The 25748-nt window shown below is 43.6% G+C and overlaps 1 protein-coding gene across 1 annotated transcript in view; it reads right to left on the reverse strand.

Moving 5' to 3' along the window:
- The window catches only part of LOC126277969 (mitochondrial basic amino acids transporter-like), a 241652-nt gene that overhangs the window by 72198 nt on the left and 143706 nt on the right, over positions 1-25748 (reverse strand). The window contains exon 3 of the mRNA XM_049977622.1: positions 13007-13050. Within this exon, the coding sequence (XP_049833579.1) occupies positions 13007-13050 (44 nt within the window). The remainder of the gene's footprint in view (positions 1-13006; positions 13051-25748) is intronic.

Here is a 25748-nt window from a genome sequence, read left to right on the forward strand (position 1 = left end):
TATGAGATGACCCTTGGTCGCGTAAATAAATAAATAAAAAATATCCAGACGCATCTTCTGATTCGCAACTCACGGAGTACTCTAACACCATTAAACGCTCATGTAGAAGAGATCAGTTCCAATGATTCACATTTTTTCCGAGGTCTCTCTTCACCCTCTTTCCTAGCATTTATTTAGTCGTATGAGGCCTACTGTTTTCATTATCTGAAAATTCTTTCTTCCGTTTTAACTTTGCACCGGGAAACCCTTGCTGTCGTGAAAGTTGTCACTTAACCTAAAGCACGAAAGTCATGGCGCCTTCTGCCTATTAAACTGGTAACCTTTGTTCTACAGGTTCTCGTATTTTAACTATTTGTACATAGTATTTTATAGGGCAAAGATTGGGATTAGCCCAGCTCCCTAATTACCTAAAAACCACATTGGTCTACCGGAACAACGGTCGTTAGTCGCGCTGCTGATTTATTCTGCACCTAGCGCTCCTCACAGTCACAGAACACACATTAAGCTGTACCAATAGGACAAACTGTTTGCTGAACACCTTAGGTACGGAAAACATTTATTGTGTCTATATAAGGACGACATTATTTCCGTTGAGAATCTTTTAAAGTATAGTGTTAATTAAAAATCGCTATTAGGCGAATTGGTCTATGGAACCATTTTCAAGTTCTTACACAATGACTCCAAAGATGTGATGAACTGTCCTGCGTCAGTCAGCAGAATGACGTTGCACTGGAGGAAGCAGTCGTCAGCCTGAAATCCAGACACCGTTACACAACAAATTATTCAGGTCATAACGTGTAGTATTTCACGGTCGGCGTCTTCATTAATTAAAACTTCCGGCCTCTTAGCCTGGAAGTTTTAATTAATAAAGTATTCAGAGTGCAAGAGCACTCATTCAGGACGCTGGCAAAATGGAAGACGCGAGCCAGTGCCACTAAAAGTGAAGTTGAGAAATGTTGTAGTTCCAGCAGGAGAAACTAATAAAGAGAGAAAACCAAAGCAAACCGAGTCATCGTCGTTCAATGACGACGCCCCGCCACTCCGGTGTGCCACGAGTTCTGGCGTGGGAGTAATGCCGTTGGAAATACTAACCACCCAGCTCACTTATACATCCACCCAAATCAGACCATCATTCGTAGATATATGTAGTTATATGGATATGGTGTCTGTTCTTTCGGACATATCATTCGTAGACGTTCTTTATATCCAGCAGTATCCAGGTACGTACAGTAGGCTGTGTGATACAGCCCATGCCAGTTCATTACGTGACGAGACGACTTACAGGACGAGATGATGCAACCATCTACCATGCGCGGACTTCTTCGCCAGTAGCAACTGGCTCCCACCTGAACTCAGGGGTGCACGTGCTCAACTTGATGACTTCGCTCTGCTGGGTCACCTATTGGGTGACTACCTTCTGTTGCCAGCCACCCCCTGGGTGTCGTGCGTTCGAGCCTGGCCAGTATTGCCGCTCAGTCACACTGTTGCTGTCATCCAGCCTGTAGGGGCAAACATTGTTGTTCACCGTCACACAGAGTGGGCGCGTGCCATCACCTTTTGTTAGGCTGGACATGCCAATAGCCTTGCCACGTTGGTAACAGCGATTACCTCCCAATCAACGGAGTTAAACAACTTGGGCCCGGCTAGTACCAGGGAAACTGGGTGCTGTTGGTTTTAAGGACACGCAAGTTGCCGAAATGGCGTCCAATTGAGACTTTCACCGCAGGTCATTTTTGTCCGCCTACATAACTGACTGATCCGCACGTGAATACCATGAGAGGAGCTTGGGTTCGATTCCTGTCCGTGCCATAGATTTTCTTCGCTTGGAGACTGGATGTTGTCTTCATTATCGTTTCATATTCGTCGACGAATAAGTCGCCACAATGACACCAACTAAAAAGATATGTACTAGGTGATAGGTCTACCCAGTGGGATGCCCTAGCCCTACGTACATTTCATTTCATTTAATGCTGGACATCACGGTCTTAACACCGTCTACCCGGTGTGTTATCACGGAAGTCACGGAGCAGCTGAGCTACGAGTAGCAGCCACTGTAATCAAGAGCTGGCAGTGCGGCGCTTGCGCCATGCTTACTCGGCTATCCCCAGGCCAGGCGAAACGCTGACACCGCTTGCTCGCATCCATCTTCGCCACCAAGGTCAGTAACCTTCTCTCCGGCTAATGCTCCTTTCCTGTAATTGACATCAGCAAAGAAATACTGTAACAAGGGATGTTTCACTCATGATTCGTCTTAAGATTCCCGTCACCATCACATACACAGCAGTCGTTCTGATGGGGAGACGGCGATCCATCCTGATTTGCCATCAGCCGATTTACTCGCCACCGTAGTGGTCACGAATCGACCCGTACAATGTGGAACTGACTGTACAAGATCATGATTGCAAGTCATATGGTATCCGAACACTAGGCAGTTACCACCACACGTAAGGAACCAAGCATCTAATCGTGCGATGTATTACACCTTCAATAAGTCTGTAAGCACGATCACTACCAAACGAAGCACAGTATATGTATTTTCTCACTTGTACTGTCGAGATCACTGGAGAACCACTTGCATGAATATCAAGAGCTTTGATGGAAAACCCAGTTCTAAGCGAAGAAGGGAAAGCAGAAAGGTGGAAGGAGGTATATAGAGGGACTATACAAGGGCGATCTACTTGAAGACAATATTATGTAAATGGAAGAGGATGTAGATGAAGATGAAAAAAATGGTTCAAATGGCTCTGAGCACTATGGGACTCAACTGCCGTGGTCATCAGTCCCCTAGAACTTAGAACTACTTAAACCTAACTAACCTAAAGACATCACACACATCCATGCCCGAGGCAGGATTCGAACCTGCGACCGTAGCAGCAGCGCGGCTCCGGACTGGAGCGCCTAGAATCGCACCACCACCGCTGCCGGCTGATGAAGATGAAATGGGAGATGTGATACTGCGTGAAGAGTTTGACAGAGCACTGAAAGACCTGAGTCGAAACAAGGACCCCAGAGTAGGCAACATTCCATTAGAACTACCGACGGCCTTGGGAGAGCCAGTCCTGACAAAACTCTACCATCTGGTGAGCAAGATACATGAGACAGGCGAACTGCCCTTAGTCTTCAAGAAAAATATAATAATTCCAATCCCAAAGAAAGCAGGTGTTGACAGATGTGAAAATTACCGAACTATCAGTTTAATAAGTCACAGCGGCAAAATACTAACGCGAATTCTTTACAGACGAATGGAAAAACTGATAGAAGCCGACCTCGGGGAAGATCAGTTTGGATTCCGTAGAAATGTTGGAACACATGAGGCAATACTGACCCTACGACTTATCTTAGAAGAAAGATTAAAGAAAGGCAAATCTCCGTTTATAGCATTTGCAGACTTACTGAAAGCTTTTGACAATGTTGATTGGAATACTCTCTTTCAAATTCTGAAGGTGGCAGGGGTAAAATACAGGGAGCGAAAGGCTATTTACAATTTGTACAGAAACCAGATGGCAGTTATAAGAGTCGAGGGGCATAAAATGAAAGCAGTGGTTGGGGACGGAACGAGACAGGGTTGTAGCCTCTTCCCGGTGTTATTCAATCTGTATATTGAGCAAGCAGTAAAGGAAACAAAAGTAAAGTTCGGAGTGGGTATTAAAATCCATGGAGAAGAAATAAAAACTTTGAGGTTCGCTGATGACATTGTAATTCTCTGAGACAGCAAAGGACTTGGGAGAGCACTTGAACGGAATGGACATTGTCTTGAAAGGAGGGTATAAGATGAACATCAACAAAAGCAAAACGAGGATAATGGAATGTAGTCGAATTAAATCGGGTGATGTTGAAGGAATTAGGCAACGAAATAAGACACTTGAAATAGTAGGTGAGTTTTGCTATTTGGGTAGCAAAATAACTGATGATGATCGAAGTAGAGAGGATATAAAATGTAGAGTGGCAATGGCAAGGAAAGCGTTCCTGAAGAAGAAAAATTTGTTAACATCGAGTATAGATTTAAATGTCAGGAAGTCGTTTCTGAAAGTATTTGTGTGGAGTGTAGCCATGTATGGAAGTGAAACGTGGACGATAAATAGTTCAGAGAATAGAACCTTTCGAAATGTGGTGCTACACAAGAATGCTGAAGATTAGGTGGGTAGATCACATAACTAATGAGGAGGTATTGATTAGAATTGGGGAGAAGAGGAACTTGCTGCACAACTTGACTAGAAGAAGGGATCGGTTGGTAGGACATGTTCTGAGACATCGAGGGATCACCAATTTAGTATTGGAGAGCAGCTTGGAGGGAGACCAAGAGAAGAATACACTAAGCAGATTCAGAAGGATGTAGGCTTTAGTAGGTACTGGGAAATGAAGAAGCTTGCACAGGATAGAGTAGCATGGAGAGCTGCATCAAACCAGTCTGGCGAGCAGTGTTTAGGATCATAGTGTTCATGGCTACATGTTTATCGGTTACATGATACTTCACAGAATTACGGATTTTTTGCAAGTTTTTACTGTAACGAGCGTGTTCGGTTCTGCAGACAGAGTACCCTACCAAGTTTCAAACTGCACAGAAGTGTGTAACAGGCAGCGATGAGGCGCTGCGATGAACTTGGCACTTGCGTTCACTGGCCTGCAGTGAGGTCAATGCCGATACCAGTAAGCCCACAGCTGCTGGTGGGGCGTAGCACTGGTTACTCTTAAGACGAAGGACGGCGCCGATTACATTTCCTCTATTGCATCCTCACCGGCTAGGCTGGTTTGAGATTTTTCTACACAAGCGACATCATTTGGCGCTTCATTTTCCCTCGAACACTTTCACTCATTTTCTCTCGAACACTTTCACTCATTTTCCCTCGAACACTTTCACTCGTGTCAGTTTTCGTTACTATCTGTGACACGCACTGTACATACATCTTGCACTTGGGCCCCCATGCGGCCGCTACAAATTAGAAATCTTAGAGTTATGGCACATTTGTGTCCCTCTCAGCTTGGCGACCGAAGCGGCGTTTTTTATCGCTTGAACCGTAAACCAGGCCTGGTGGCTACTAGCACGCCACTGTTTCTACCATTGTTATGCCTATTTTACAATATACAAGTCTTAACCATATGGGAAATTTCGAAGATGAAATTATGAAAGCAGTTCAATTTCTTTTAAATTATATAAGGCCTTTTATCCGTTCTAAACTGCAATTACATTTCTCCGTGGCTAGTTGTTAAAAAGTAAGCATTGTAACACAAAGAACTAATAACTGTAGCCATGTTTCCTAAAACAACTGTGTACAAAATCAGCTTACTTGAACTGTTCTTTACTATCATATTGGAATTTTATGCTACGTTCCTGTGTTTGCAGAATGAACTAAAGATGGGTTCACCTTTTGGCAAGTACACAGTTACTGTTGCCTTAACACCCAAACCCGTTTTATCGCAGTTATGGTAACCTCAGTGGTTTTTTTTCGATATACGAGGGTGGTTTGAAAACTTCTCGGAATCACCATGAGAGGTCAGCGCTGGCGCTAGTTGTGCACGTGATATTCATTGGGCTGTTGGCTGTAAACGCGTGCCACGTCAGTGCTCTTGAAAGAGAGCTGTGGCGGTGAGGTGGCTTTGTTGTAGTTCCCGTATAGTGATTTGCGAAGATGGAAAAAAATCGAGATACAAGCAGTGATTAAGTACTTCGTAAAGAAAGGTGTGAAAGCAAAGGACATTCATGCAGATTTCCAGAATACAGTGGGAGATTCTCCTCCTTCATATTCAACTGCTGCCAAGTGGACAAATGAATTTAAATTTGGTCGAGACAGCTTAGATGATGAGCCGCGTAATTGTCGGCCGGGATGTGTCACTACTCCAGAAATCATTGTAAAAGTGCTCAAAATGGTCATGGAGGATCGCCGATTGGAAGTGCGTGAAACTGCTCACGCTTGCCAGATGTCATCTGAAAGGGTATATCACATTTTAAAAGCAGAACTAGAAATGTAAAAATTATCTGCAACATTTCTGCCGCCACTCTTGACGTGCGCCCGCACACATGTGCCGTCGCTATGGCAAAATTACACGAACTAACGTATGATTTCTTGCCACACCCGCCTTATTCACCTGATATGGCTCCCTCAGACTTCCATCTCCTCCCAAAACAGAAAATGTTTCTTGGTGGACGAAGTTTCACTTCAAACGAAGATCTGATAGCCGGAGTTGACAACTATTTTGCAGGCCTGGAGGAAACGCATTTTCGAGATGGGATCTAGGCACTGGAACATCGTTGGACCCTTAAGTATATTAATCTCCAAGGAGACTACATTGAAAAATAAATAAAGTTTCAGTGACGTAAGTACGTTTTTCTATTCCGTTCCGAGAATTTTTCAAACCACCCTCGTACATACATTATTTAAGGCAAGAAATATTTACATTGGATTTTGTTGTGATTTTAAACAGCTTATGCATTTAACATTTTATTTAGACTCTGGGATTCCTGTGCCCACTAACAGAAATCTGCCACAGATCTAAACTAAATTGACAGAAAATGTCAGCTTTCAGTTTATTTTTTATTTATAAGCAGAACTCATTGACAATCAGCTCCCAAAGTTTAAATGGTTAAATGGTGAACTCGCATCCGAAGTGTCTGAAAAGTAATTAAATGTGTGATGTGACCTTCCTGCCACGTCATGTTTTTGAATCAACACTTCAATCTTGCTCGGCGAACAACAATTCCGTGGACTACTTTCAGGCAAACTTGCACGAGATAGATGTAGAACGCTGCGGTATACGTTCTTTGGTTTTATAGACCATCTGTGACCCTGTTCCGTATCTTAGAAACAATAACAAAGCAGCTCGTTCCTTTTATGAAGAAGCAGTTCTTGTTTTGACACATTTTCATCTGTTACATTTGTCAGAATTGCAACTTATAATGCAGATCTTGTATTTAATTATGGGAACGTAGGGCCGATGAACGTATTAGAGAGAATGGGCTTTCAGATAAAAAATTTCAATCAAGGCATCTTGAACAGAACGGATTTACTGGGCCTTTCTGCAGCTGAAAAGTCAGTTGAAGACCTGGTAAAGGAAAGAAGGCGAAAAAGAAGAAACCAGAAGAAAAACCTTGAAGGGAAAGAGGACCTTGAGTACAAATCTCGGGCTTTCTGAAGACGTGTCATAAGAAAAATGTTAGGTTGAAGTTTAAATTGCATTCTCTGAAAATTACCCTATGTACCTTTTCTCAGAATCTATGAAGACTATAATTATGAAATTTCTACAAACCCAATAATGTTGTTGCAACAGTATAGTTTGAAATTCTGCGTGGAAACAGATTTGGGCAAATTACCTGAAATTTTGCATGAATTTTATATTATACTTACAGAATTATAATTAAAAAATTAATATAATTCTCCTGTTCGATATATTCAAATACGTCATGAGAGAAGCTTAATATATTCAAAACAATTAAACCGAGCAAAATTTTGTACAAATCTCTTGAATAGGTTCTGAGAAAAAGGTACATATATTTTGAAAATAAAATTTTTAAATTCCATAAAAAGTTCAATATATGTAATCCAAGGTACTCAACAGTAAATGCGTTGATTTCATGTAAAATAGATATTTCAGTAAAGTCGTGGCATATGCACTTTTTTAACCTTACCATTGCTGTATTTGGCTTTCGTGCATTGTGACTGGTTTTTTTTGCTGCCATACGTATTTTTGTTGTTTGTGTGTTTAGAATCACCTGTGAACATCGATAAATTTTTTTGTAAAGCTTTGTTATGGAGAACTAATTCATGTAGTTTTTATTCCTAGATTATATTCCTAAAGCACAGTAATCATCTCGACCATTTTTTGAAATAGAAGACAATTAACACATCCTAAAAATAGGACAAGAAAATCATCAGTAGCCGAACAGTACTCTGCAACAAAACATTATTCAGTCCTGCAATGAACTGTATCACCGCTACCCAGTTTTCAGCAAATAGTATTAAGGAGCAGTGAGAAAGCTGCCATAAAATATTATTAGCAGCCGCAAGTGTGACGACGTGTGGGTCAGAATGATATAAACGTAAGGGAATTTCAATGTGAGACTAGCCACGCTCAGTGGATAACTGCACCACAAAGTGATAATGACTTTAGCAAGTGGGTGGATGTCACTGCACCAGGACAAGTCTCTTGTTATGGGAAATTTGACTACCGAGCAGGTTTTAGTGAAACAAATGCGACTCTGAGCGATACGAATATAGCTGAGTTTTGCGGTCTCCAGAGTCTAGCAGCACAACCACGATACCAGAGGCCATGCCAGGCAGCCAGACGACTGGGCACTGCCAACAGCAGCCATGGTTTCGAAATCGGACTGCACCTGCCACCGCCAGCACCAAGTTCCTCATGGGACTGGGTGCCATAGTCCTGCCAACCTGCCATCTGTGCTTGCTGCCGTCAGCACTGAGTTCCTAGTGGGACAGGGTCTCAGCGCCAGCCATCCTCCGGCTCCTGTCAGAGGGCAGCAAGTCGAATCCTGTGCACAGCCGTTTCCACGTGCCGCCACGGAAAGTGCGTGCGGTGCTAAGTGGCCGCCAAGGCTCCACGCTCCCGAAGGAAGTAGGACGCTACTCATGACACGGCTGTGGCCTCCAAGAGACCACTAGCCCGGCTCGGGCCTTCTGTCAACATTTCAGGACGCCTACTCGGCACCGAAGGTGGGAGCCGCCGCCCACACGTCACTACCGGCCAGAGAGAACAGAGAGAAGTAAGTTTGCCTCGGTGAGCTGCGACAACACTTGTACTGGAATTGAGTAAAGGCATTCTTCGCCGTCAACAGTGTTTCCACTGGGACCAAAGGCCTCTCACCACCATTCACTCACCCTCCCCACCCCCCACCACCCTTCTGAGTGCAACTGCACTCGTCAGAGGTTGTCCTAGTGGTCGTCACCATCAAAACTTTTCAGAGTAGTGTCTGAAGTGGGATGTGTCAGAGACAGAAGGCTTTTTAGAGGAGGGGAGGTGGTAACAGTTCCCATACTCAGGTTGACATACGGAGAAAGAGCGTCATATAGTACTCTCAACTGAGATTTGGAAACTGTACAAGCACGGATGCCAGTACAAGATGCAAGGATAACGCCGCCAAGACAACTGTAATATCTAGGGGATAGCAGTTGCAACGCAAATTTAGAACTGACAGATTTGCATGAAACCGTTCATCAGAGGCTTCCGATCTATTAAATTCCAGCCTTGCTGTCGCCTGAGCTGCATTTGAGGGTATTCAGAGAGGTGCAGGGGGAGCTATCGCCAAAATTATGGTCAGCGGCAGAGCGAGGTAGCCAGAACTTGCTGTTCTATTAACATAGTGCAACAGTGGGTGCGAAGACAGATAATGCAAAGTTGTACGTATTAGTGAGGATACTGTTAGAGAGTGAGCATGCATTAAACAGATGCTACATGGTGCACACCTATCCGGTGAAGTTAACGGCAGTTGTAAAGTCTGCGCAAGTGAGAGAAGAAGGGGTTGCTAGTGGTGGGGGGTAGGGGTCGATATGTGGTAATGATGGAGGTTGAGATTTAGCAGTGCCAGAGTGGGAAAGTCACCATATTCCTGAGACACAAAGGTAGAAGGGCATGCATCACCCAACTGTTCCAAGGTGGAGTAGACAGGCATCCATGTTAGAAAGGAGTGATCAAAAGAAAACTGTATTTCCACAGGTTAACATTGGATATCCAATAATGTAGAAGTGGTGGCTAGCGTTATAAGCAAGGAAAACTCACGGAAGTGTAGTGTTTGTTGATGGGGCTACATGTAATGCTACGGGACATACGTTTCATTTATAAGCCACTATGATGGGCGTTAATCTGCTGAATATAGCACAGCATCAACTGGAGACATTGTCCCAATGTATTCTTACCTTCCTTAACGATACCTGGGAAGCCAGCGAGGACCATTCATTGAGTCAGACGATAACCACGAAGGAGGTGTGAATCACAGAACAATTGTTGAAGCACGTAAGACAGTATGGGGATGGCCGATGTCAAGTAACTGCAGAATTGAGTGTCACAATTCCTAGCGCCACGGTGACTCTGATTTTGCTGAGACAACGAGTCATTCAGAGACATGATCCATGGATAATTCGAGTTGCTGTGGACCGGACTGCCAGGGCAAGAGACTGAGACTAGATTGTTGTGTTCAGTATTTATATGGTAATTGTGTAGTAAGTGGGGGCCTAGTGGTAATCTACTTGTTTTTGGATTAATTGGGGAGATAATCTTGGCGGGAAACCAGGTCGATATAAGACATGAGGAGCTGAGTCTTTCCATAGGGGAGGACAGGGTAATGCCTCTATCCAGTTTCTAGCAAAAAGTATTAAGAAGCACTGAAAAAGCTGTCATGAAGTAGTTGCCCTCAGAGGAAAACTACACCACACAGCGATAATGGTCTTAGCAAGCGGGTTGATGTCACCACACTAGGGCAAGTCTCTTGTTATGGGCGACATGACTAGGACTCAGGCTATGATGAGCGATATAAATATGGATGAGTTTTGACGCAGAGAGACAGCTGGGCGCTGTCAGCAGTAGCCATGGGTTCGAGACCGGCTGCATCTGCCACCACCAGCACTAGGTTCCTTATGGGGCCTGCCGCTACAATCCTACCAACATGCCAACCGTGCTTGCTGCCACCAGCACTGAATTCCTAGTGGGACTTAGTGCTTCAGCGCCAGCCGCCGTCAACTCCCGCCATAGGACAAGAGTCTAATTATACACACAGTCGCTTCAATGCGCCGCTTCGGATGACAGATGCCGCGTTGAGGGGCTGCCAAAAAAAGTGAAAGGCCACTGATGACATGGCCGTAGCCTCCAAGAGGCCACCGGCCTGCCATGGGCCTATGGTCAAAAGCAAAACACGTTTGGTAGGCAAATAAATATCAGCCACAGCGCAGAAACGCTAAATACAGCAATGGTAAGGTTAAAAAAGGAGGCATATTCCTTACTGTCAACAATGTTACCATTGGGCCCACCGGCCTGCCCCCACCAGCCATGCATATCCCTGAGGCACGTGTACTCTTCAGACGGTGTCCGAGTTGTCGTCTCCACCAGGCACTCTTCAGAACTATCAAGCAACACAAACTAAAACATCTGCACACACGCACACACACACACACACACACACACACACACACACACACACACACACACAAAGCAGAATGAAAACAAACAGTACAAATTCAAATTTCGCGGCCAGCATCGAAGGCAAAACAGTGAAACAAACGTCTGTCAAAAGCGCATCAAAAAATTAAATTTTGCAGAGGAATGTGAGTCCAAGCCATAGCAACATAATAACACGCAGAATACACCAGTGAACAGGAGAAATTCGTAAAAAAATGTTGTTTAAGTGCAAAACGTAATCCATGAATAACCAATTAGTTCCCCATTTCAATGCTTCACAAAAATTTTCACCAGTGTCCACATCTCATTTTAACCTACAAACAACAACCAAAATACATTTTTTAGGCAAATAAAAATCAGCCACTGCGCAGAAACGCTAAATACAGCAATGGTAAGGGTAAAAAAGGAGATATAAGCTACGATTTAACCGAATATTATTTTTAAGGATGTGTTTCTAAAGACAATGCAGTTTAGTCGATACCTTATCCTTTGTTTGTACATGACAATGTGTACTAATTTAGACCTGTGGTTAATTTTGGTTTGTGGCAACAAGACACACGAAATCTAAATAGAAGGTAAAGAATGTAAGTTATTTAAATAGCGACAATGTGATGTAATATACTGTATTTCTTACCCTAAATGAAATCGGCATGTATGAATTTCAGGAAAAATAAGCAATGCCACTAAGAACGTCACAATTGAGGTGAAACATGTTTAGGTATTAAAGCAACGATACCGAGCGAGGTGGCACAGTGGTTAGCACCTGGACTCGCATTCGACAAGACATTGGTTCAAAACCGTGTCCGGACGCCCTGATTTAGGTTTTCCGTAATTTCACTAAATCGCTTCAGGCAATTTCCGGTATGGTTCCTTTGAAAGGGTACGGCTGACTTCCTTCCCCATCTTTTCCTAATACGATGGGACCGAGGATCTCGCTCTTTGGTCCCCTCCGTCCACATCAACCACCCAACCAAAGCAACAATAACTGCATGCTTGCAGAAAGGTGGAACCACATTTAATTCACTAGTGTTTTTTTTATGTAAATGAAAAGTCATTTTAAGCGTGGCTGAATCCAAGCCATTGTCATTCTCATGGGTAACACTGTCCAACCTGGTTTATATGATTTCATCTCTATACGTATTAACGGGATGTGTTTGATAGCCTATATCTGCCTAAACGAATGTGTTTCTTTGTCATTACTGATGTCAAAAGATGATATTTCAGATGTGTGATGGCGTTAACTTAAACATGTGTTAACTACAGTATCATCTCCTTTCAGATTTTACATTTGTGGTTCACGTTAAACGAATGAGTTTTTCGAGTGATTTATGTAAAAAATGCAGAAAATTTTTCACAATATCATTGTTGTTATTGTTCTCAACCAGTTACTTAATCTCGATAGAACGAAGGTTAGGGCTTAGTGTCCTGTCGATGACGACTTTATTAAAACATAACTTGAATTAAGATTGGACAGGGATAGGGCAGGATATTGTTGTGTCCAATTCAAAGGAACAATCTCGTCATTAGCGTTATCTGTTGTGACAAAAGGTGGGAAAAACGAATTTGAATGCGAGTGTGGTGCCTTGAACACTGCGGAAACTTGCTCAGTAAGTTAACCTCTGCTATGCTTAATGCAATCGCCACCATTACTTACTCAGCCTTGTGATTAACAGGCAGTAATCTCTACACAGCAGATTTTTCTATACATCCATGCTAGGTATCACAAAACCTCATGATAAGACGAATTTAAGTCAGGTGCTCTTATTTAAAAAAAAAACTGCAACTTCCGTAACAAATGTCGTTAGATGTCCTCTAGTTTTCTTTTCCATTCTACAGAACATACACAGGCATAGCTGTCGCATTATAAGCTGTGTGTGGGTATACTAACCTTTACAGTATCCAAGGGATGCCCCACTAATATCCCAGCGCAACCTGAAAAAGAAAAGATACGACAAAGTTAAAAAGGGTAAAATATATTTGCGTAATTTCTTTTCAGTGGGAATTTACAGATATGGAAGGTAGCTGTTTTTAATACCACAATTCGCATTTATTGGAATATGGTGGATTCTAGAATCACAAGAAACAAATAAAATCTTTTATTCCAGATTAACTTTTGATGATTTACAATTTCAGTTTCTTTTTCTCGTCAACAACCAAATAATAGTTTTCAGTTGTATTTTGCTGACTATGTGCGTCAACGAACGGTATCCTCCTCTGCCGTTCCTGTTTCTATGCCATCAGGATTATCTGCCTAGATAAGGATGACAAGGAAAGCTTCGAACAGTATTCACACAAAGATATCAAATCTTCAGTTACAAGGAATAGCACACAACTATTACTTGTCACTGCTACGAATTAATTTAGTACATGCTTTGCGTATCGTCCATCTTAAGTCGGATTTGCTGCTTTGATCGCTTTCATGTGCGGCATTGCGTACTTCATGATTCAACAGCTCATCAGACATGATTCAAATGTCGTGCATCCTGCTGCAGTGCAATGTTACTTATCTTAACAACAAGTTTAAAAACAATTAAAGAACCTAGACGACAATGACAAAAGAGGCCGACTACTGTCAAATAATAGCTCAATGTTCGACTGTGCAGTCATTCAGCCTACTCAACTTGTTTTTCTCTTGTGTTTGTGTGTCACTGTGTATGTGTGTGTGTGTGGAGGGGGGGGGGGGTGTATGTGTGTGTGTTTGCGTACTCTTTCCCCCAAACGCTTATCTTGACCTATAGGAACGCACTATCACTCTGTGCAAACTAAATATTGTGATTATTCTAAAACATTCTTAAATTTATATTCAATAATATAGTAAATGTTAAAATAACAATACAAGCGGAAGTGGCTGACTATTCACTAGCCTCTTTACATTACATTACATTAGACCTATTCCATGGATACCACGGAGAGTGGTGTCAGGGATGTGGAAAGCTGTCAAAGAGATCATTTAATTAAATACATTGCATTGATATTCTTACATTTCTGTGTTACAGTGATAATTTTAATTATAAATTAACCAAAACCCTTAAATTCAAAAGTTTCTGTGAAGATACCCTTCAATAGAATAGAATAGAATAGAATGAGTTGCGCACCAGTTCTTAAATTCAGTCTTAAACTCTACCACACTGTCTACAGGACATTCAACGTACTCTAGAAGGCTGTTGAATATATATGTACCCATGTATCTGACTCCTTTACGTTCTAATGTTAACCCCTTGAAGTCTTGATTGAGATTAGTTTGGTTCCTAGTGTTATATTCATGCTTTTGCATCTTTTATGAGAAAAGAGAAATATTAGAAATGACAAAAGACATTAATAAATGCATATATTGTGAAGTAATTAAAATACTAAATTTTTTTTGAAGATGCCTCTGCAGCACGTTCTACATTTAATACCTCTGAATATAAAATACAATCAAATAGAATGTGATTCCACAAGCACTACGTTGTATACAGTCAGCAGAAGCTTCAACAGTTTATGCCTTATTAATATGCGAATGAAATCACTTATTCTAACCTGAGGGTGGAAGAAGTGGTACTGCTATAGGACTGTATAGTTAATTCAGCCAGATGCACCACACCGTTCGTCACTCACAGCCAATTTACTTCCCACCGACAGTGGACACTGAACGTTAACATCGAGGAGATACCACCATGAAGCACAAACTTTTCAGCGAAATCTCAATTGATTATCACATCTGCTAAGTAATTTCATTGTATTTTCACGAGCATGAATCCCTCGGCCTTTAGTGGCGCCAATATATTCTGGATTTGTTCCCCTGCTCAGTACATACCCTACATAAATTCAAAGCCAGCAGACGGGCAACTTCATAGCGTAAGTACATGGGTGTGTTCGATTACCCTGGAGGATATATACCGCGATGCATCGAATACTGTAGATTCGGTTGATAAACGCCTATGGACAATCAGTCACAAAACATCGAACTAAAAACATATCCAGGAGAGCTGTCCTTGAGTAGTCCTAAAACTCAAATCACTTTTCAGTAACCAAGGTACCAATCGGTTCCTGCCTCGGCTCTAGATTGATATTTGCCTTACACCAAGTCGAACTACATAGTGACTTGGGTACATTCCAAATGACTTCGTCGCTGGTGGATAATTTATGAAAGCACATTCCGTAGAAGGGTGAGCAACTTTTGCAGGCTGGTAGGTGGTTATCAGCTTAAGTCGAGCAGATGATCGACTTACATACAAGGCGTATCAAAATGTATGTTACAAGGCGTGTTGCTTGATAGATGTGTACCATGTGATCATATTTTACTAATAAACTACTGACCATTAAAACTGCTACACCACGAACATGACGAGCTACAGACACGAAATTTAACCGACAGGAAGAAGATGCTATGATACGCAAATGATTAGCTTTTCAGAGCATTCACACAAGATTGGCGGCGGTGGCGACACCTACAACGTGCTGACATGAGGAAAGTTTCCAACCGATTTCTCATACACAAACAGCAGTTGACCAGCGTTGCCTGGTGAAACGTTGTTGTGATGCCTCGTGTAAGGACGAGAAATGCGTACCATCACGTTTCGACTTTGATAAAGGTCGGATTGTAGCCTATCGCGATTGCGGTTTATCGTATCGCGACATTGCTGCTCGCGTTGGTCGAGATCCAATAACTGTTAGAAGAATATGGAATCCGTGGGTTCAGGAGGGTAATACGGAACGCCGTGCTGGATCCAAACGGCCTCATATCGTTAGTATCTTATCCGCATGGCTGTAAAGGATCGTGCAGCCACGTCTCGATCCCTGAGTCAACAGACGGGGACGTTTGCAAGACGACAACCATTTACACGAACAGTTCGACAACGTTTGTAGCAACATGGATTGTCAGCTAGGAGACCATGACGCTGCATCACAGACAGGAGCGCCTGCGATGGTGTATTCAACGACGAACCTGGGTGCACGAATGGCAAAACGTCATTTTTTCGGATGAATCCAGGTTCTGTTTACAGCATCATGATGGTCGCATCCATGTTTGGCGACATCGCGGTGAACGCACATTGGAAGCGTGTATTCGCCATCGCCATACAGGCGTGTCACCCGGTGTGATGGTATGGGGTGCCATTGGTTACACGTCTCAGTCACCTCTTGTGCGCATTGACGGCAATTTGAACAGTGGACGTTACATTTCAGGTGAGTTACGACCCGTGGCTCTACCCCTCATTCGATCTTTGCGAAACCCTACATTTCAGCAGGATGATGCACGACCGCATGTGCAGGTCCTGTACGGGCCTTTCTGGATACAGAAAATGTTCGACTGCTGCCTTGGCCAGCACATTCTTCAGGTCTCTCACCAATTGGAAACATCTGGTCAATGGTGGCCGAGCAACTGGCTCGTCACAATACGCCAGGCCTACTGTTGATGAACTGTGGTATCGTGTTGAAGCTGCATGGGCAGCTGTACCTGTATACGCCATCCAAGCTCTGTTTGACTCAATGCCCAGGCGTATCAAGGTATTTATTACGGCCAGAGGTGGTTGTTCTGGGTACTGATTTCTCAGGATCTATGAACCCAAATTGCGTGAAAATATTATCACATGTCAGTTCTAGTATAATACATTTGTGCAATGAATACCTGTTTATCATCTGCATTTCTTCTTGATGTAGCTATTTTAATGGCCTGTAGTGTAAACGTATACTCGACCACGTTCGTTTGCGTGCTAGCGTCACTGAAGTGTGTAGGAGGGCGTACACAGTTTGTATCACACGATCTAAAAAGTGAGAAAAGGAGACAATGTTAATAGCAATCGCTCTGAGGCTACCTTTTCGCCAGGGCTCCCTAAACGAGACTGTTGGTAAACAAACCAACACAAATAATCGGCAGAGGAAATTGTGTGTCTTCTGTGAGGCCGGATTGTTTACCACTGGTACAGCTTCATTTATTACTTGACACACACTGCAGTCGACAGTCTTACGTAAACAACGGAAGAGTACAGCGCTGTGTTGCGTTCCACAGTTTCATTCGTGCGGCTATTATGAACCGGGAATAATAAATGGCGGCCATGTACAAAACTGCCGAGGACACCTACATGCTTCTCGTGTAGGGCAATATGCAAGAGAGGCTTCTTCATACGAAGAATGTTACCCCAACAGGTGCCACCCAGCCCACACCTTGACTGCAAGGCAGGAGAGGAGTTTATGTGTAACGAGCAGTTTACATCCTAACGGTCAGCATATTTGACGTCCACTGACATGCTGTAGGCAAGAATTTGAAGAAGTTGTACGTCAGCACTTTCCAGAGCATCCTTCTACGAGCACCCGAGCTGTAGTACCAAGCTTGGGTGTGAATCACATGTCACTGTGGCACGTTCTGAACGATGATAACCTTCATCGCTACAGATTCCAGAAGATTCATGCAATAACTCAGGATGACTTCACTCGTCATGTCAACTTTTGCCGATGGCTACTCGAACAAAACTTTCTACAACGTGTCATGTTTTCTGATGAGTGCACCTTAACATGGGACGACATGTTCAACACCAGAAACAGCCATGTTTGGATGGAAGAAAATCCTCACAGACTACATGTCCGAGGCCACCAGTGTCACTTTGTTGTCATGGTGTGGGTTAAGTCTCATTGATGATCATGTCATAGGTCCGTACCTAATGTCCGTATGTGTTGATGGTCGCAATTACCTTACATTTCTGCAAGAGCTCTTACCTTGTACGTCTGTGAGAGGTCTAAACTGGGTTGTTGGACTAAGTGCCTTTGGACATCCATAATGCCATGTGTTTCCAGCAGGATGACACTCCAGCATACTTCGAGAATGTGGTATGCGGCAATTTGAATGACATCTTTGACAAGAGGTTAATTGGTCATAGAGGCCCAATGGCCTTGCCCTGTCTCTCACCGGATCTGACACCAATGGATTTTCATCTCTGTGGGTACGTGAAAGCCCTGGTGTACGAGATACCCGTGGAGTCACCACAAGGTCTTGTGGCATGAATACAAGTAACAGCTGGAGCAATCAGTGAAATGCCAGTAATTTTCCCAAGGTTGGACAAGACACCATATTGAGCAACTTCTGTAAGTTAATTAAATTAGTGTGTACTGACATTAATGTATATTGTCTCCTTTACCCCCTGCCAGCTTGCATGTTCCAAGCTGCCTACGTCCTCCTCCAAACTTCAGAGACGGTAGCACGCAAACGAAGAGTTTTCACATGGTACCTATTTACCAACCACCACATCTTGTAACACCTTTTGAAGCACCCTGTGCTAATGAATGAGACAGACTTGTCACAGCCACAAACCAAAACATTTCCAATCACTCGTTCTCCTTAATGTTTTCGGGAGGTTTCCTTTAGTTGTAAGGCAAATACCAGAACTACCAGTTTCCTTCCGAGTATTCCCAACAACGAACTACCCTGTCCGACTCCCAGCTCTTCGTGATGTGGACGAAGAGATCCTGCCCTATAGTAGGCCAAGATCTGAAATAGTCCACATTGTTTGTTTCTTACTGTTTGCAATGAAATATAAAAAAGCGCACTGTTGTTTCGGTATATGTATCTGACGTACAGTGTGGGCTCGTGCCGGATAGCACCCACCGCAGTGGTTAAGTCACTTCAAGATGGTCATTGCCTTTTCCTTCTGGTTTTTTACTTAGAGTAAACGTGGCAGTTGCAAATAAAATATGAGGCCCAGAACTTCATAGAATGTTGAAAAATGTTAGTTTTTTATTGATACACTAGCTTCAGTGATCAGACTCATTATACATTAATATGCAGCCACATACGCCCTTTAGTGTCGTTATTGTAAATCTGCCTCTGTAGGGACACACATTAACGCAAACGACAGCAAGTTGAAGACCTACACTCCTAGCCCAAAACGAGACTCGATCTAGCAACCGCTACTTTAAGAAGTTGGTAACTCTCGGGGTGAAATAGTGGTTGATCACCGTAGGTCAGGATCAGCTGTTTAGTAACACCGTATTTTTTTCTGAAATATATCTATTTGATTTGTATTTATCATTCTGCTGTAGTAAACAATAAAAGGAATCTCACCCTTTATTGTTATTTCTAGACGCTATGTTTAAATCTGTTCCAAACAGCCGTTTGCAAATGTGTCCTTTTACACTACTAATGCACAGTTAATATTCGGTGTGGAGGCGCTGTTCAAAGCTTCAGCTATAGCTGTCACATACATATGTAATTATACTACGAACAACTTCAACAGTCTCAGTGCAATGTCTTAATTTATTTTCACTCTATGAGCGCTAGCTATTATTCAGCTATTTTTTCTCATCTGGTTCCAAAATCCAATTCACTAACTCATTTGGCATTTCAAACGCATATATAAATCTCACAAAGCGAATACATAACCAAAAAATCGAATCAAATATGTGTTGAAATGATTGGAAGAATCTAAACAATGAATATCAAGACTTCAGAAATTATTGCCTCAAGTATAAGTTTAATAATTCTTTGTCACTGCTTGCTACAGTATTTTTCCCGTCTCACCGCCGTAGAAATATGTCAAAAGCACACTGCTTGCTACTGTTATTCTCTCATCTGATCGTCCTGGAAATACGTCAAAAGCAAAGTTGACGGAACGTTTTAATTCGTTTCAGCATTCGAATCCGTGCTGTTAACAGTCGCCCCAGATGCATTAGCTGTGTACTTTAAGCGAAAAAGTTTTAGAAACACTCCGCTCGCCGTTTCACATCGATAGTGACTACAACTTCTCGAGCAAAAATTAGTAATATAATATGTAGATCATAAGTAGCACAATTAAATAGAAACGAAAGAAATAAAAAAAAGCCATCCATTGCAAAAGCAACAACAAACCGTGCAGTACGTTAGCGGAAGAACTAGCTCCCGTTCCAGCGCCAGTTTATCGTAGGTATTAGTAGCAACGAAGCTTTAAACTGATTGGAAAAGTGCAGGTTATTGTTGGTTTCAAAAAGATTCTCAGTAGTGTGGCACATCATTATTTAAAGACCTATAACCCACGATTAAATGCTTTAGAATTGTCGTACATGTTTTTTTTTAGTTTTATCTTATTTATTTATCATGTTCTGTGGAACAATGTGATCTAAAGACACTTGGTCATGGAACGAGTTAGAACATAGCTTACAGAATGGAGTCTAGAATATTTATTAACAAAGAATTAAAGAATCAATAAAACAGGAAAAAATACGATATAGGAATAAATAATAAATTTGACGGATCAGTTCTCGACTGCTGCAAGAAACTTCTGTACAGACTAAAAGCAATGTGCCATAAGGAAACCTTTCAGAACGGATTTGAAAACTTGAGGCTTATCCCTCATTTTTTCAGTTCTACTGCCAGCTTGTTGAAAGTGAAAATTTCTGAATAGTGCACACCTTAATGTGCAGAACATAAGACAGTGTTATGCCAGTCCATATTGTTTTTTTGTCTACAGTTCACTGAATTAATTTTGTAGTTTCTTCTGAATGAGGCAATAGTGTCAACAACAATTTCAACGAGGAAATGTATTAGGAACACTCATAAAACCGGAGGCCGTAAAATGAAAACCACTGAAGGTATCATAATGCCATTGCCTACGGAAGAAGGTGTGGTTCATATAACACCGCTGAGGCCCCAAACTCGCCGGTAGAAGGACATGGGCGCACACCCACGTAACGACAGAGCGAGCATGTGTTGATCGTCCACTGCACCCAGTCGTCCTGAAAACAGGGAAACGGAGGCTTCAAAGAAAGAGCAAGACAGCAAAACTGTTGTGTGTTTCCTTAAAAGCGGAAGGGGTGCGTAGTATCGAAATTCGTGGAAGAGTGGCACATTTGCACGGAGGGAACTGAAAGTCCATTGCAGTTCCGATGCTCAGTCATTTCTCTATGGCAAAGGCTGCCACTGTAGCTCACCGGCCTTCAATAATGAGAGCGTCTACCAGCTGTACAGTGGCACCCGTTATGTGGCTTCAGATCGTGCGTCATCAGCCAACGACATCTGTTGTTCCTTAAATCCCGGCCGCGGTGGTCTCGCGGTTCTAGGCGCTCAGTCCGGAACCGCGCGACTGCTACGGTCGCAGGTTCGAATCCTGCCTTGGGCATGGATGTGTGTGATGTCCTTAGGTTAGTTAGGTTTAAGTAGTTCTATGTTCTAGGGGACTGATGACCACAGCAGTTGAGTCCCATAGTGCTCAGAGCCATTTGAACCATTTGTTCCTTAAATCGTTTTTGCCACACCTTGACCCTTCAAACAGACATGCAATACTCTTAGTTCACCTCCGCCAATCATTTGATGAATTTCCGTTGCAAATTCGTCTGAACCTCTCAGAGTAGAATTTTCACGCTATGTCCTTAATTATTTGTTCGATTATTCCAGTCTCTGACTCCCGAGCAGTTTTGTCCTCTGTACCTCTCTAGTCATTCCTTGAGGTCTTAACACGTCTCCTATAATACCGTACCGTCTTCTAGACAGTGTTTTCCATACATTTCTTTCTACGCCGATTCTGCGGAGAACTTTCTCAATACCTTCTTTTATCAGTTCACACAATTTCAACATCCTTCTACAGCATTATATTTCAGACGCTGCAATTCTTTCTTTTTTTCAGTGTTCCCATCATCAATGACTCATTACCATAGATTTCCGTGCTGCAAACATACATTCTCAGAAATTTGTTCCTCACATTAAGGCCTATGTTTGACATAAGTAGACTTCTTTTGGCCATGAATACCCTCTTTCCCTCTGCAAGTCTGCATTTTATGTCCTCCACTGGAGGCCGAACCGCACAAGAACTCTGGTTCGGTGTGGGGCGGCGGTGGGGTGAGTGGACTGCTGTAACCTGTTGTGGGTTGTGTACCACTGAGGGCTACGCCGGGAACGAAGCCTCTCTGTCGTTTCTAGGTCCCCAGTTCAATACAACACACACTAACAAAATGTCTCTGTGAAAAGCAGACTACCATCGCGTCATTTCAGCGACAAGTTTTTATTCTAGAAATACTTACATCTGATAATCAAAACTGAAGATTACTCTCTTATAATTAATCAGTATGTATTTTCCTTCCTGTTGATAGCATGTTTATGTCTGTAGCTACCTTCTTCCAAATAGTACCCTGATACCTACCAAAAAAATGTCAGACCTCTAGCTCTTATCTATTTCTTGTGCATAAAGTAAACATGTCAGGAAAATTAATTCGCGGGAAATTCAAGAATACACATGATGCAGACAGGTAGCATAGTAGGCAGACAATTAAAAAACATGGCGACAGTCTGGTTTCTGTTCGCGGGTGATATAAAATCACACCCAGCGACAGTATGATGGCCGTTCGCAACACTTCGGATGAGACACACAACACTGAACACTCACTGTAAACACTGCACTAAAATGTCGGCACAAGAATGTCACACCATAGCCTAGGGCAGATTGGGGGGGGGGGAGAGGAAAAACGAAAGGGGGGGGGGAATCAAAGGACGGAGAGGACACACAAGGGGGGAGGGGCAGGGCAGACGCGAGAGGGAATGGGCAAAGGCAGAGGAGGGATTTGCAAAAGGACTCGGGGGAGAAAAGGGGGACAGAGAGAGGGTAGGTGGGAAAAAAAGAGGACGGAAGTGGGGGAGAGGGAGCCCAAGAAAAGGATGGAGGAAAGGAGGGGGGGGGGGGTGATGATCAGAGTTGATAGGAGGGATAAATGGAGGGATGTGGGAATTTTGAAATGATGTTTATCTTATGTGGAGAACTTGAAAATTTGTATCGCACTGTTTGTAATGGAACTTTTATAAGCCTGTGTCATTGACTGGACATGGTACTTTCCTTTACGTCTTAAAACATGTACATGGATACTGAAGTTTTTATTTGTGTATAACGTGACTAGCATATAGACAATGGAGGAAATGTGCGTTTTAATAGAGTTAATGTGGGTATTTTTACGCGCGCCCGTTTAGTAAACAGTGTGGTTTACGAACTAGAAACATCCCGCAACTGCCGCTGGAGTGCGTTGTTATCGCGTATACCACGTACCGTATGCACAAGTCGCATCGTTTCTGATCGCTCACCCGCACGATGAACACAGCACGCTCAACGTTGACGTTCGACAGCACGGTCCATGTGCCGGCGGCTTAAAGGTGCGTCTTCCTATATCCAGGAAAGCCGGTGCAGTACACGTGCGGATATAAACCTGCCCGACGGCTTTTTCATGTTCCGCGGAAGAATAAATTGGCGAGACGTGGCGGCGGCTGTGGCATTTACACGGCACTCAGCCGGCGGCCCACTCGCGGAGCAGGCCGCGCGGGGTTCGCCGCGGCGCCGTAAAGCGGTATCAGGGGGTGCCGGCCGCTCGTAGCCGCCGAATTAGCGCAATCGCGCCGTAAACGCAGCCCTCCGGTCCAGAGCAGCAGCTGGCGGGTGGCAGAAGGCGGGGCGGCGGTCAGCGGCCGCGTCGGCTGCAGCGAGGTCGCTGTACGGGACCTCCGGCAGGGACCGGACAGGCGTCCGGCACAGGGACTGTGACGAAAGCAGCAGTGGCATGTAACATCGCTTCACTGCGAATAGGAGTCTTCATAAGAACCAGGTTCAATCGCGAGACTGAAGAGTAGAACACGGCACGTGCCATAATCCGACTACCCAGAAACTTAGAACAGTGGAAGAGGGGTGAAAATAAGCGAATTCCTAACCGTTTCTGAAAAAAAGGCATACATGCATGTCCGAAGGAACATTGTATCGCAATCCGGTTATGACACAGGCACTGTAACATCGTATTGATCCACCGACACAGGGTAAGCGACTATGAATTAAAATGCCTGCTCTGTACGGGAATATACACTACTGGCCATTAAAATTGCTACACCACGAAGAGGACGTGTTACAGACGCGGAATTTCACCGACATGAAGAAGACGCAGTGATATGCAAATGATTAGCATTCACACAAGGTTGACGCCGGTGGCGACACCTACAACGTGCTGACATGAGGGAAGTTTACAACGTTGTTGTGATTCCTCGTGTAAGGAAAAGAAATGCATACCATCACGTTTCCGACTTTTATAAAGGTCGGATTGTAGCCTATCACGATTGCGGTTTATCGTATCGTGACATTGCTGCTCGCGTTGGTCGAGACCCAATGACTGTTAGCAGAATATGGAATTGGTGGGTTCAGGAGGGTAATACAGAACGCCGTGCTGGATCTCAACAGCCTCGTATCACTACCAGTCGAGATGACAGGCATCTTATCCGCATGGCTGTAACAGATCGTGCAGCCACGTCTCGATCCCTGAGTCAACAGACGGGGACGTTGCAAAACAACAACCATCTGCACGAACAGTTCGACGACGTTTGCAGCAGCATGGACTATCAGCTCGGAGACCATGGCTGCCGTTACCTTTGACGCTGCATTACAGACAGGAGCGCCGGCGACGATGTACTCAACAACGAACCTGGGTGCACGAATGGGAAAACGTCATTTTTCCGGATGAATCCTGGTTCTGTTTACAGCATCATGATGGTCATATCCGTGTCGGCGACATCGCGAGTAACGCACATTGGAAGCGTGTGTTCGTCATCGCCATACTGGCCTATCAGCTGGCTTGATAGTATGGGGTGCCATTGGTTACACGTCTGTCACCTATTGTTCGCATTGACGGCACTTTGAACAGTGGACGTTACATTTCAGATGTGTTACGACCCGTGGCTCTTCCCCTCATTCGATCCCTGCGAAACCCTACATTTCAGCAAGATAACGCACGACCGCATGTTGCAGGTCCTGTACGGGCCTTTCTGGATACAGAAAATGTTCGACTGCTGCCCTGGCCAGCGTATTCTCCAGATCTCTCACCAATTGAAAACGTCTGGTCAATGGTGGCCGAGCAGCTGGCTCGTCACAATACGCCAGTCACTAATCTTGATGAACTGTGGTATCGTGTTGAAGCTTCATGGGCAGCTGTACCTGTACACGCTATCCAAGCTGTGTTTGACTCAGTGCCCAGGCGTATCAAGGCCGTTATTACGGCCAGAGGTGGTTGTTCTGGGTACTGATTTCTCAGGATCTGTGCACCCAAATTGCGTGAAAATGTAGTCACATGCCAGTTTTAGTATAATGTATTTGTCCAGTGTATACCCGTTTATCATCAGCATTTCTTCTTGGTGTAGCAATTTTAATGGCCAGTAGTGTACATAACATATGTACGGGTACAGGTTGTGGACACATGGTTGACGACATATGGAAGGTTAGGTCTGGCCGTTAGGCGTGCTCGGATGGCCAAATGATAAGGTGGTCGCTCGCGATAATCGGGAAATCCGGTTAAGGCGACTGCTCGTGTAAGGTGGTAAATCCGGGTTTGACTCCTGCACAAAATTTCATTGTCACCATTCTAATATACAAATGAAGTTGGTTAATATTCACAACTGCAAAGACGTATCCTGTATGTTGTGCAATAACGTCAGATCAAGTTGATAACGAAGTGGAATCAGGACAACAATGTGCGATTTCCAGAAGGACTACTCCGTGGAAGGTCACACGACTGTTCGACTGGTTCTGACGAACAGAAAAGTGACAATAGTTCCACTATCAGCAGAGTTGCCACGTACTGTTGGGAACAGATAACTGGAATTTTGTTTGAGATGCAGAGTTGCCATGCGTCGTTTACCACTGACGCTGTATCGCAGACAAAGGAGCTTTCCA

Source organism: Schistocerca gregaria, chromosome 6 (genome assembly GCF_023897955.1).
Source record: "Schistocerca gregaria isolate iqSchGreg1 chromosome 6, iqSchGreg1.2, whole genome shotgun sequence".
Classification (NCBI taxonomy): domain Eukaryota; kingdom Metazoa; phylum Arthropoda; class Insecta; order Orthoptera; family Acrididae; genus Schistocerca; species Schistocerca gregaria.